Below are 13,106 nucleotides of genomic sequence, written 5' to 3' on the forward strand. Positions count from 1 at the left end.
AACATGGCCGCCACACCAGAGTCTTCAGCCGCCATGGACGCCAAACCAGAGTCTTCAGCCACCATGGTACGCCACGCCAGAGGTTTCAGTGATCATGGACGTCCACATCATGGACATCAGCACTGCTGAAGTCGGTGCGAGCAGTTGGTAGGTTTGTCAGTGGTCCCACTGTTGCACTCCCTGTTACGACAATGGCTATTTTGTGTGCTTGGGCCGCACACTGCTCTCCAGCCCATGAGTCCGCTCCAGAGCCCACTTCAGCCTCAGAGCTCAGTCCTGTGATGATTCCAGCCCGCAAACTTCCTGTCTGCTCTGATATGACCACAGAGGTCGTCCATGGGATTTCAGTCTGCCCTGATGCGAACACAAAGGTTGAGAATAGTGTGACTGGGTTGAAGGTTGAACAGGTCTGAAGGGAGACATTGGCTTCAATTATATATTTTTTTAAATTTATCTCATATTGTGCCCTTCTTTCTGGTCAACATCTTCATGCACAACACTTTCTGCTGCTGATGTGACTGCCATTTCTGACATAGGATGCTTGTCAATGTTTAAGTGGACACATCAAATATTATATTTATTACAAAGCTATGAGTTATCATGATTTTGGTAAGTATATATTTACTGATACCATGATAATTTTAATTTAAAAAAAATTGTAGATTAAATTTTAATTAAAATGATTCATAAATGAAGTGAATAACTCAACCCTGTCACAAGTTGACAAAACTTTCATGGTGAGGACTCAATGTGCAGAAGTAAATGTGCTCACATTCACAAAATGAAGTTTTATGTAACAAAGTTCGGGAGGAGCATGTTCAGGTAATCATCCAATCAGCACAAGAAGAAGCCAGTATAAATAAAGCCTTCTGTAAATGTTTTAAATGATATTGCTCAGAATTTAATATCCCTAAGCGAATTTTACTTTATAATGTTCACATGGCTTTTATTGTGAAGACAGTGATGTGGTTTCCTTTTCATGCGCAATTTGCGCATGCGTCTATTCAATGAAGAAATGAGAAGGAAAGTGAAACGCTACTGTTTGTTTACTGGAAGAAAGTTACTGATCAAAAAGGAATCGTTTTCCATCCTTTAATTCAGCATCTAGCTGGAAGGCGAACAGGTATTTTGTGGAGTTTGTGTTGTTTAATTTTCAGATAATTTGTAAATGTATTTCCTGAATGTTATCAAGTTCCAGAGTTAGCTAGCATGCTAGCGCTAGCGCGTGCTATGCTCATCCTATGTACCAGCAAGTTAAAAGTGAAACATGTTAATATTAAGTGAATGATTTTATGTTTTATGTCATGATTTCAGCTCTTACGGTGTGTCTATGGTTACACTGTGAATAAATGGGTTGGAATACCCCACCATAGCCCATCAGTTATGATCATTGAGTGCATCGTCTGAATAAATTCCGGCTGGAATGCTACAGTAAGAGCTTATCCCCCCTGCATCATCCTGCTGCCACTCTGCACCACGGAACCACAAGGACAAGTCACGGGGCTGTGTTGCTATTCGTCTGGTGTTGATGACAACGGACATTTCATGGAGCAACTCGGCACCATTCTACGGGTCTTGTAGACAAAGGGACTTTATGATCATTGTGCAGCTGGCTTAATGGTTTGATGTGACGGTCAGACAAGGTATGGAACATTTCATTTAATCAATAAGGAACAATTCATCTTCAACAAGAACATTGACTCTCATCGGTAGCGGTTAAAGAAGAAAAGGATGTCAATTACTGAGGACATTTACTGATTTAAGACACTACGGACATAAAGTAAAATAAGTGAAGTGACTGTTTATTTGCATCTACCATCACTACTGTTCAGTTCCCAACTATCCTTTCTATTCACCATACAAAAAAGGGTTTAATGTGTAATGGTACAATCTTAATGGTAAATTCATTTCTTATCTAGAAAAAGAGGTTGATATTACAATGTCCGTCAGTAACAGATGGCAGCTTACGTTTATTAAGTTATTTTCTTCCGAGCTCTGTGTTATCTGCTCTTATGTCAGTTTGGTATAAAGAAAAAAAAAAAAAAAAGGGCAAAAACTCTCTTTTCCTTCGCTTATGTAGTCTACAAGTTAAAGTAAAAACAAACAGTTCATTAACTAAGGTCTATTATGGAAGAACTAAATATGAAGGAAATGGAAAATTCATCTTCACAAACAGATCTAGAGAATCAAATAGACAGCCTGCAGAAGAAAATCAGAAAGCTTAAAGCTTCTCTTGAGAATACACTAGAGACTACCGAGATAGACCATTTAAAGAAGGAAATTCAAAACAAAGAAGAAACACTGAGTAGTTTACAAAGGGAACTTAGAGAAGGCCTCCGACGCTCAACCCGAGCAAAGATCCCAACTCCAAAAATGCTCGAAATGCAACAAGAAGAGACAAGGAAAAAGGAAAGAAAATTCATCTCAACATACGAAAGATGGAAGATTCGAGCCCGAGAGTCAAGAGAGCAGCTCAAGTCGGATATCAGTAAAGGTGAGCTGGCGTCTTTGATGGACACTTTAGAGAAGGAGAAAGAGGCTGTGTTAAACACTTACCTTGAAATACGAAACCACAACACACCTACACCAGAATTAAGACGCCATGTTGATAGTTGTGAGGCAGTTACAGCAGAAATTATGAGAGTTAGCTATGAGAGAATGTCAGGCATCGATGGAGATTATGATGCAGACCAAGTACAACGACGCCTCAAAGAGCTATTGAAGAGCAGCTATGCACGCTCCATCTATGGATCCACTGCTTCTCGAGTGTCCAAATCAGTCCGCAGTCATGAAAGCACCACCTTAACACTCAAACGGATGGATGCTGCGGCAGAGCTAGCGGCTAAAGAAGTTGAGTTTGAAGGCTTGCTGGAAGTAGAGAAACAAAGGGAGAAAATAGAGGATCAACAAAGGCAAATAGAGGAAGGACAAAGGAAAATGGAAGTAGAAAAGCGCAGACTAGAACGCCTTCAGGCAGAAAAGGATTTAAAGGCTGCTCGGGCCAGACTGCTAGTCTACAGCCAGGGAGCATCACAGGAAGGCAGTGTCCATTCTTCTAATAGTTCAGTAGAAAATCCACCTGGCCTCCCTACTATCAGCCATCAAACTCCCAACGTCACAGCATCATCACCTGATGTAAACATGTCATCCCTTGCCCGAGCCTTGCAAGATAGTATGGCTTTAAATAGACTTCCAGTGCCAGAGCCATCGGTTTTCAACGGTGACCCCATCCAGTATATTGAGTGGAAAACCTCTTTCATGTCACTCATTGACACAAAGGCCATCTCCCCAGCTGACAAACTTTATTATTTAAGGAAGTATGTTGGCGGCCCTGCTCGTAAGACACTGGAAGGAACTTTCTATAGAAACGACAGCGAGGCTTATAAGGATGCATGGAACAAACTGGATGACAGATATGGCCAAGCCTTTATTATACAGAGAGCCTTCAGAGACAAGCTTGCTGATTGGCCAAAAATCCAACCAAGGGATTCAGAAGGATTAAGAGACTTTTCAGACTTCTTAAACGCCTGTCAAGATGCAATGAAACATGTAAAGAGCCTCAAAATACTGAACGACTGTGAAGAGAATAAGAAGCTAGTCCGCAAACTACCGGAGTGGACCGCGTCTCACTGGAACAGGAAGGCTACGGAAGCCTTAAGAAAGAACAAAGAATTCCCCAGCTTCCAAGACTTTGCCACGTTTATGGCGATGGAGGCAGAGATTGCTTGCAATCCGATCACCTCAGCTTATGCCCTCCGCAACTCCGAGTCGAGCACTACAAAGCAAAGCAACAGGGATCCTAAAAGGAACAAGGCAAGCGTTCTGAGTACTCAGACTGAGGCAGACGGTGACAAGTTTCAGCCAGTGAACGGTAAGGAAAGGCTGACTTGCGCCTTCTGTCAAAACAATCAGCACAGGCTACATGGATGCCCCAAGTTCATCGCTAAAACCCTGGAGGAGCGACGAGAATTTGTCAGACAACATAAGCTCTGCTATGGCTGTACCAAACCTGGCCATAGTGCAAAGGACTGCCGACATCGACATTCATGCAACACTTGTAAGGGCAAACATCCCACTTGTTTGCACGACAACAACTATGTAAAGAGGGAAAGGGCCCCACCTCAGGAAAACACTGGCCCAATAGAAGCTGCTGCGACTTCAATGTCAGTGAATACTGAGCAGTCTACCAACACATCAATGATTGTGCCTGTATGGTTGTCAAAAAATGATGCAGGAACGGAAAAACTGGTCTACGCCCTGCTGGACTCCCAAAGTGACACAACATTTATCGACCAGGAAGTGAGCAATGCTCTAAAGGTGGAGTCCTGTCCAGTTAAGCTCAAGTTAACGACCATGATTGGACGCAACGTGATGGTGAAAAGCCAAAGGGTCTCAGGGCTTCGTGTGCGAGGTTATCGCTCCTCCCTCCTCATCGACCTTCCTCCCATTTACACCAAGGATTGTATCCCGGTAAACCGCGCCCATATTCCAACATGCGAGACAGCCAGAAAATGGAATCATCTCTCCAAAGTCATAGATGAAATTCCACCACTACAGGATTGTGAGGTTGGTCTGTTAATAGGATATAACTGTGCACAGGCAATGGCACCAAGAGACGTAATATCAGGAGGAAATGAAGAGCCTTATGCAGTTCGAACCGACTTAGGATGGAGTATAGTGGGGTGCTCTTCACCACCCCTTGACACTCCAAGTATAGCGGGACACTGTTTCAGGGTTGTTGTCAAGGAGCTCCCACCAGTCACCCCTGCAGATGCCATTCGCATTCTGGAGTCTGACTTTAAGGATGACAAAGAAGATGGCAAACCAGTGTCTCAGGAAGACATCCTGTTTTTGGACAAACTCAAGAACGGCATCAAGAAAAACAGCCAAGGTCATTATGAGATGCCGCTACCTTTTAAGGAGAGACCCACCTTACCCGACAACAAACAGCTCGCCGTCATGCGTCTGAGCCATCTCAAGAGGAAGTTGTTAAGGGACGAAAGGTACAAAGAACAGTACATCAGGTTCATGGAGGAAGTCATAGAAAAGGGTGAGGCAGTGGAGGTTTGTGATGAAGGGAAGGAGGGAGAAAAATGGTACATACCTCATCACGGCGTATACCACACCAAGAAGCCAGACAAACTACGTGTGGTATTTGACTGCTCTGCCAAGTACAAGGGAACCAGTCTGAATGATCATCTGCTTACTGGACCTGACTTGATGAACAATCTCAACGGTGTCCTCCTTCGCTTCAGGCTGCACTCCACTGCACTGATGTGCGACATAGAAAAAATGTTTCACCAATTCCAAGTAAGAGAGTTGGATCAGGACTACCTGCGTTTCCTTTGGTGGAAGAAAGGAGATCTCAGTGCACAGCCCAGAGAATACCGGATGAAGGTGCATATCTTTGGCGCGGCCTCATCACCTGGTTGCGCGAACTATGGCTTGAAACACCTGGCCACAGAGAACAGAGACCTCTATCCGCTAGGTTCCCAGTTCATTATGACAGATTTTTACGTTGACGATGGGGTCGCAAGTACAGACAGTACAGAGAAGGCCATTCAGCTGGCCGAAGAAGCCAGAAAACTTTGTGCCCTAGGTGGTCTTAGGCTCCACAAGTTTGTGTCCAACAACCGAGCTGTCTTGGAAAGCATACCACCCTCCGAACGTGCATCAGACATGAAAGACCTCAACCTTACCTTTGATGACCTACCTTCAGAAAGAACATTGGGTATCCAATGGAACGTCGAATCAGACTGCCTGAAGTTCAGTGTCAATCTCAAGGACCAGCCTGCGACGCGTCGAGGTATTCTGTCCATGGTTGCTTCCTTGTATGACCCCTTAGGGTTTGTAGCCCCATTCTTGCTCATCGGAAAGGGAGTGCTGCAGGAAATGTGCCGACGTGGAGCGGGCTGGGATGACCCTCTGGCTAATGAACTTCGTCCACGGTGGGAGAGATGGAAAAATGACCTTGCCAACCTTGAGAGGATAAACATACCTCGGAGTTATGCACCCGCAGACTTCGGAAAGGTTACTAAACGGGAGTTACATCACTTCTCTGATGCCAGCATGACTGGATATGGACAGTGTTCATATCTAAGACTTAGAAACAATGAAGGAAGCATCCACTGTGCCCTAGTCATGGCAAAATCTCGGGTTGCTCCAACGAAGATCATCACAATCCCAAGATTAGAGTTAACAGCTGCAGTCATCTCAGTGAAAACCAGCAATGTTCTGAAGGAGGAGCTTGGATACACTGACATGGAGGAGTATTTCTGGACCGATTCCAAGGTTGTTTTAGGATACATTAACAACGAGGCTCGGCGTTTCCACACGTTCGTGGCCAACCGTATCCAGAAAATACACCTCAACACAACTCAAAGGCAATGGAGATACGTCCCTACTGACCAAAATCCGGCGGATCATGCTTCTAGAGGCCTCTCCATCAATGAGCTGATATCATCAGATTGGTTTACTGGCCCAGCATTTTTATGGGAAAAGGAAATCGGCCTCTCGGAAGAAGTAATCTCAGAACTGCCAGTGGGAGATCCGGAAGTGAAGGGAGCCCAGACCCTAAGCACTGAAACTAGAGAGCAAAACTCTCTGACGGATCGGCTGTCAGGATTCTCATCCTGGTCTCGGGCTGTCCGTGCAGTGGCGCGCATCCTTCGATGGATCAACAAGGATAAATCAAATGGTCTTTCAACAGTAAAAGAAAGAGAGGACGCAGAGTGCCTCATCATCAAAGACCTACAGAAACAAACTTATTCAGAGGAACTGAAGCTGCTGAAGAAAGGCGGTCGGCTACCACTACACAATAAGCTACATCGCTTTAACATCTTCCTGGACAAGGATGGTGTAATCAAGGTGGGAGGACGACTCTGTGATGCAAATCTCCCTTATGCAGTCAAACACCCTTCGATCATTCCGAAGGAACATCACATCACAAAGATGATCATTGCACACTGTCATGACAATGCTAAACATCAGGGCAAGGGAATGACCATCAACACGATCAGGACAAAGGGTTACTGGATATCAGGGATCGGTCGGGCGGTGGCATCTCATCTTCGCCAATGTGTCATTTGTCGAAAGCTCCGGAGACATACAGAAGAGCAAAAAATGGCCGATCTCCCTCGAGAGCGTGTGGACCCATCTCCACCCTTTACATACTGTGGAATGGACTGCTTCGGACCCTTTTTCAGCAAGCAAGGACGCAGTGAGCGCAAGAGATATGGCCTTCTCTTTACCTGCTTCTCATCTAGAGCAATTCATATTGAAATGCTGGAGGACCTGTCAACCGACTCCTTCATAAATGGACTTCGCTGTTTCATTGCTTTACGTGGGGCTGTGCGGCAGATTAAATCTGATCAAGGCACCAATTTCCTAGGAGCCAAAAATGAACTGAGGAAAGCTCTCAAGGAAGTAGATGGTGACAAACTGGCAAACTATCTCTCAGAGAATCAGTGTGACTTCATCATGAATGCTCCCGGTTCAAGCCACGCTGGTGGAGTGTGGGAGCGTCAAATTAGAACGGTCAGGAGTGTCCTCAACTCGACCCTCGCGCTCTCTCCTGGAGGCCTCCCAGATGCTTCCCTCCGAGCATTCTTCTATGAAGCAATGACGATAGTTAACAGCCGTCCACTCACTGTTGAAAACCTCAACGATCCCAACAGTCTTGAGCCACTTACCCCTAACCACCTACTTACCATGAAGTCTACCTTGGCCCTTCCCCCCCCTGGCAAGTTCATCAGAGAGGACATGTATGCGAAAAAGAGATGGCGCCACGTTCAATACTTGGCCGAGCAGTTCTGGAGCCGTTGGCGAAAAGAGTATTTGTCCAACATTGCCCTCAGACAATGCTGGCACACCCCAAAGAGAAACCTACAGATGGGAGATATAGTCATGATGAAAGATGAAGACTTGCCGAGAAATGAGTGGAGGTTGGGCAGAGTCGTAGAAACGACAATGGACCGAGATGGACTGGTTAGGAGAGTAAAGATATGTCTCGGTGACAGAAAACTCAGCAAAAATGGTGAACGTCTCACCAAGCAGTCAGTGCTTGAACGTCCAGTACAGAAACTGGTGTTGTTACTAGATAGTGACTAATTAGTTATTTGTGTGCATACCTTGCCCCCTTGAGAAATGTTTTAATTTTATTTTTGAAATTTCTGACACTCCTTGCATACCATTTTTCTGGATATTGGTCATTTTGTGTTTGCAAATCATTGGTGTTCACTCTTCCCACGATCATTAAGCTGTGATATTTGAGACACCAATAATTTGGTGGGAGTGTAAATGTTTTAAATGATATTGCTCAGAATTTAATATCCCTAAGCGAATTTTACTTTATAATGTTCACATGGCTTTTATTGTGAAGACAGTGATGTGGTTTCCTTTTCATGCGCAATTTGCGCATGCGTCTATTCAATGAAGAAATGAGAAGGAAAGTGAAACGCTACTGTTTGTTTACTGGAAGAAAGTTACTGATCAAAAAGGAATCGTTTTCCATCCTTTAATTCAGCATCTAGCTGGAAGGCGAACAGGTATTTTGTGGAGTTTGTGTTGTTTAATTTTCAGATAATTTGTAAATGTATTTCCTGAATGTTATCAAGTTCCAGAGTTAGCTAGCATGCTAGCGCTAGCGCGTGCTATGCTCATCCTATGTACCAGCAAGTTAAAAGTGAAACATGTTAATATTAAGTGAATGATTTTATGTTTTATGTCATGATTTCAGCTCTTACGGTGTGTCTATGGTTACACTGTGAATAAATGGGTTGGAATACCCCACCATAGCCCATCAGTTATGATCATTGAGTGCATCGTCTGAATAAATTCCGGCTGGAATGCTACACCTTCCCTTACCTCCTGTCTCATGAGAAATTTCTCAGCATCCCCCCACCACCCCATCACCTCACATTCAGATGGGCCTGCTCATAGATACCTATGATCTATACATTCATAGGGGGGAGTACTCTGGGGTCGGGCCGAATTCCGAGCTCGGAGCCCTCCCCCCGGACAGCAAGCCAAATACGCATTATAATATTACATCAGATTTCATTAACATGTGAACTCGTGAAATAAAACAAAAACAAACAAAAACTACCCTGAGGGGGGAACATAAGACTAGCAGCAAAACTTGACCATATCTGACTGGCAAACACACAGAGGGCACAGAGGGCATATGTTCAATGGTGTACATATGACGATGATCTGGCACAGGACTGCAAACACAAGGAGAATAAATAGGGAGTGTTGAGAAAATTATCTATTTAGTGGTGAGACTGCAATGAGAAGGACATTCACATACAGACTTCAGAGTTTTCTGCTGCAAAGGGCAACCCCGCCAACGCCCGCCTACTGCATTTTTATACATCACTCACACTTCAGTCTGCTGTTTTCCTGTTATGTTAATTGAGAAAGAAGATCTATACAAAACAAAGAGAGAAAAACATCTCTCATTCTCTAGACCCAAGATAGACATCTTCAGCTCACATTTGGACACAGTAAACAGTAATTTTCCACTAAACTATTGTCTGTTGTCATGCAACATACATTACATGAAGTAAAATTAATTGCTATAACACTCCTTTCTTTTGATTATTATTAATCAACCTAAAAGTATTTAACATTCTTTCTTATTCATTAGACATGTTAACACGAAATTATTTCAAAACATTCATGTAAAATGGATGACTGCTGTTTTTAACCCTGTTTACATGTCATCATCCGCAGAACAATAGCTGTCACTACCAAACTTTCTTTCATGGGGCCCTCCTGGCACCCATGGTTGTCTTGGATATATGTCAGGAAAATTACTGTCGTTATTCAGTCTGATCATTTTATCACCAACTAAGTTGGACACTGTCATTTTGATTATTTTCCAAATTCAAGGCTAACACACATGAATATTAAAATTATCAGAATAACACATACAATCTTATCTCCCATATATGCAGCCTTTTTATTTAACCCAGTAATCCATGCCCAGCTCCATACAGTGTATATTATCTCCATTTTCCTAACCATATTTTGATAGGTTTACAGTGATATGGTTTTACTTGCTTGCTTGCTCTCTGCCTTCCCACCTTATGCGCTGCACAGGTGTGGCACCGTTTCTTTCTGCCACAACAGTAACCCAGGCCAGGATAGGTAGCCAAATTCATCCATGGCCACTACTTTATTGGGCATATTTTGCCCAGTGGGCCCACTTAATAAATTTAGATACAGCTGTTTTTATATTGGAATGATTAATTTGTTTTTGGTGTCTCACCAAACACCATATCTCAGTCTCTCACACACACTTTCACACCCGCCTCTGGCCAGTGCATCACACTTTTTTTTGTCTGCCTCAGCAGCTTGTGAATTGAATGGGGAACGAATGTATATATTAGCAGTGGAATACCACCAAGTCTGAAAGGGTAACAAAACTTTGCAGACAACAGAAGCTACTGAATGCAATACGCATTCCCCTTGCGACAGTGTCTAAACATTAGGATATCAATATTCCGATGTCAGTCACCATGAGTTTGGGTTTAACACTGCGAACGTAAACCTTCCAAAAATCAAGTAAATTGAATGTTTGAAAAATGGATCCATGGCCAAAAAAAAATTTCTATCTCATACCCCTGGTAATGACAGCATTTGTGATTTCAAATTTAGATTATTTTAGATTATTATTTGTTTCTTTCTATTGAATCTAGAAAATGACCTTTAAATGAAATAGAGTGATCAATATTGTTGTTTTTCTAACCATAATTTTCTCTTTGGACACCTTGTGCCCTATTTCCCTTTTCTTTTTCAGAGAACTCTGCATAGTCAATAAACTATTTATTTCTTTACCACTTGTTGGTTGATGTAATAACCCTAACTATGCCAAATCCATCCCTAGTTTTAACTGATTGGTGAGTCAAGATGCCACTTCTGTTAATAAACTTTCTTTTCCTTCAATAAGATGCAAAGTAAGGCTGGACTGGTACCTATTGAAAGCAGATTCAGAATGTTAGTTTAACAGAGAATACAAAAAACTGCTGTGAGACAAGTGAATAATCAAAGTAACCACGTTTATATAACAATGAACACATTTTGAAGTGGTCTCTAGTGATCATTAAAAATGCTGTAAGGGAGGGGATGGAAGTCTTTTTGTGCGGATTGTCATTCAGTTGAACTTGTTGGGCTGATGCATTAGATCATCAGCCTGTGATGGCACTCGAAGGCCTGGTGTTGTGGTGTATGGGCTCTGTTGCTTCTCTCCTCAGTCTGGCTTTTGATCCATCCTGATACAAAATTGCATAATGCATGGCAAAGTTATACTTGAAAAGTCTCAAGTGAATTTTTCACCTTTTCCTGCAGTGAATCAGTGTCTATCCATGCTGACCCCTCTAAGAAGTGTCAACTTCCTATTTCAGGAGCTGAACGCCCATCAGCCACTTCCTCTTTTTCTTTCAGTAGTCGTCTTATTGAAGACTCAGAGAACCGCAAAAATCAAATTCTGGTTAAACACAGCAGTTCTCCATTCAATTAATAAGCCAATGTTTTTTTTTTTCAGAAAAAAGCAAGCAGATTCTTCCTTGGAAATGCAGGAAAAAGCAATAAAATAATCAAATTAATATAGATTATGTATAATAAAATGGTAATTCCTTGTCTATTGTCTTAGAAACTAGAAACTAAAATTACTGTGAGATGTCTGTTATGTGCCTGTTCAAATCAAAATTTCTTATTCAACACAATGCACAAAAGTTATCAAAAGTCAAGTTCATAATCTTAGAATCTCTGCAATGGATCAACCTTTTCACACTGTCTCCCAGGAATAAAGGGGTACAAATTCTAGACGTCTTCAGATACAGAGTATAATATTTAAGCATGTGCAGTTAAAATCATACTATTTATTCATCACTTTTAGAGTGCCCATTTCTTGATTTAATGTAACCCATCTAAGCCAATACATGAATCAAAAACCCATATAATTTTAACAATTTCAGAAATTATTTATTTATTTCATAAATATCAGGATATTGATTGTTAACAGTTTTCAGAGCTGCTTACAGCGTTTGCTCTCTTCTGTCTCATTGTTTGTATCAGGACTGATCCATTTACTCAGTTTGTCAGCCATATTTCCCTATAAATGGGACTGTTCCAATTGTCAGGACAAAATTTCTCCAGACCCCATGTCTCTCTGTGTCACTTATCCTTGGGACGTCCCTGTTTCCCCCCTTCTTTCCTACAAACCAGCACAGATTCAGCTAAATAAGGAGCTTATAATTAAAAATTTTGACACAATTTGATATTTTATTGCATAATGTTTTCTAAACTATTGTAATTAATTGTGAATCATCTGTGATTGTATATACATTGTTGTGATTGATTGCGACTAGACTTTTTGAAGAACCTGGTAAGAATAAATAATCAAATAGATAAAAAAAAAATGTATTTCTAGAAAATATTCACATCTTTAAAATTGCACTGTAAATGTCACTCTTTACATGGTCGTCTTCTGGCCTTTGCGCTGGCTGCAGGACTTCGGATCGTACTACACAAGTTTTATACATGACCATTCAGCACATTATAAGCATCTAAATAATTATATTCCCTTAGTTTCTCTTTAATCTCGGTTTCTCTATCAGGTAAGTGTAGATGATGTCAGGCCACTCAACCGGAGGTTGTGTTAACGTTAATCCTGTCAGATCGTCCATCCATTGAGTAAACGTGTACTGGCTAGCTAATCTGATTCCGTACGTTAAAGGGGTCATATAATGGTACATGCACTTTTACAAGTTGATTGCACTGAAATGTCTGTTGGCAGTGCCTGTACACAACCATCCTATCATGATTAAAATCCATCCAGTGGTTTTGTTTTAATCTCCTTATATGTTTGACCATCTATGAAATCAAGCCGTTCGATATTGTGACGTCATAAGATCGTACGCCCCTCCTGCGATTGTGATTGACAGCCGTGTTTCAACACAAGACCCGCCCTGAGCAAGCTGTGACAGCCGTCGTCATAGTAGTCCGCCATCCCTGCTGAAAAATCCAGCTAAAACCAGCCTAAGCTGGTTGGCTGGTTTTAGCTGGTTTAAGCTGGAAGTAGCTGGTTTTAGCTGGTCTCC

At 42.2% G+C, this 13,106-nt stretch overlaps 1 protein-coding gene across 2 annotated transcripts; it reads left to right on the forward strand.

Moving 5' to 3' along the window:
* The first annotated feature begins 924 nt into the window (after positions 1–924).
* On the forward strand, positions 925–8,855 carry LOC311070934 (uncharacterized protein). Of its 2 annotated transcripts, XR_014603728.1 has the most exons (3): positions 925–1,123; positions 1,315–8,546; positions 8,738–8,855. XR_014603728.1 is itself a non-coding variant. In XM_084095071.1 (2 exons), exon 2 carries the CDS (start codon positions 2,128–2,130, stop codon positions 8,107–8,109), a length of 5,982 nt encoding a protein of 1,993 aa, XP_083951197.1. In that variant the 5' UTR covers positions 925–1,123; positions 1,315–2,127; the 3' UTR covers positions 8,110–8,718. The 2 variants fall into 2 exon arrangements, 1 of the variants encoding a protein (XP_083951197.1); XM_084095071.1 differs by lacking the exon at positions 8,738–8,855 and having other exon boundaries at positions 1,315–8,718.
* Positions 8,856–13,106: the final 4,251 nt, after the last annotated feature.

The sequence above is a fragment of the Abramis brama genome (assembly GCF_963993115.1).
Source record: "Abramis brama genome assembly, chromosome: 20".
Lineage (NCBI taxonomy): Eukaryota > Metazoa > Chordata > Actinopteri > Cypriniformes > Leuciscidae > Abramis > Abramis brama.

Bases quoted from the DNA above. Each gene is read 5' to 3' on its own strand.
- LOC311070934 (XM_084095071.1), top strand. From the start codon at position 2,128: ATGGAAGAACTAAATATGAAGGAAATGGAAAATTCATCTTCACAAACA.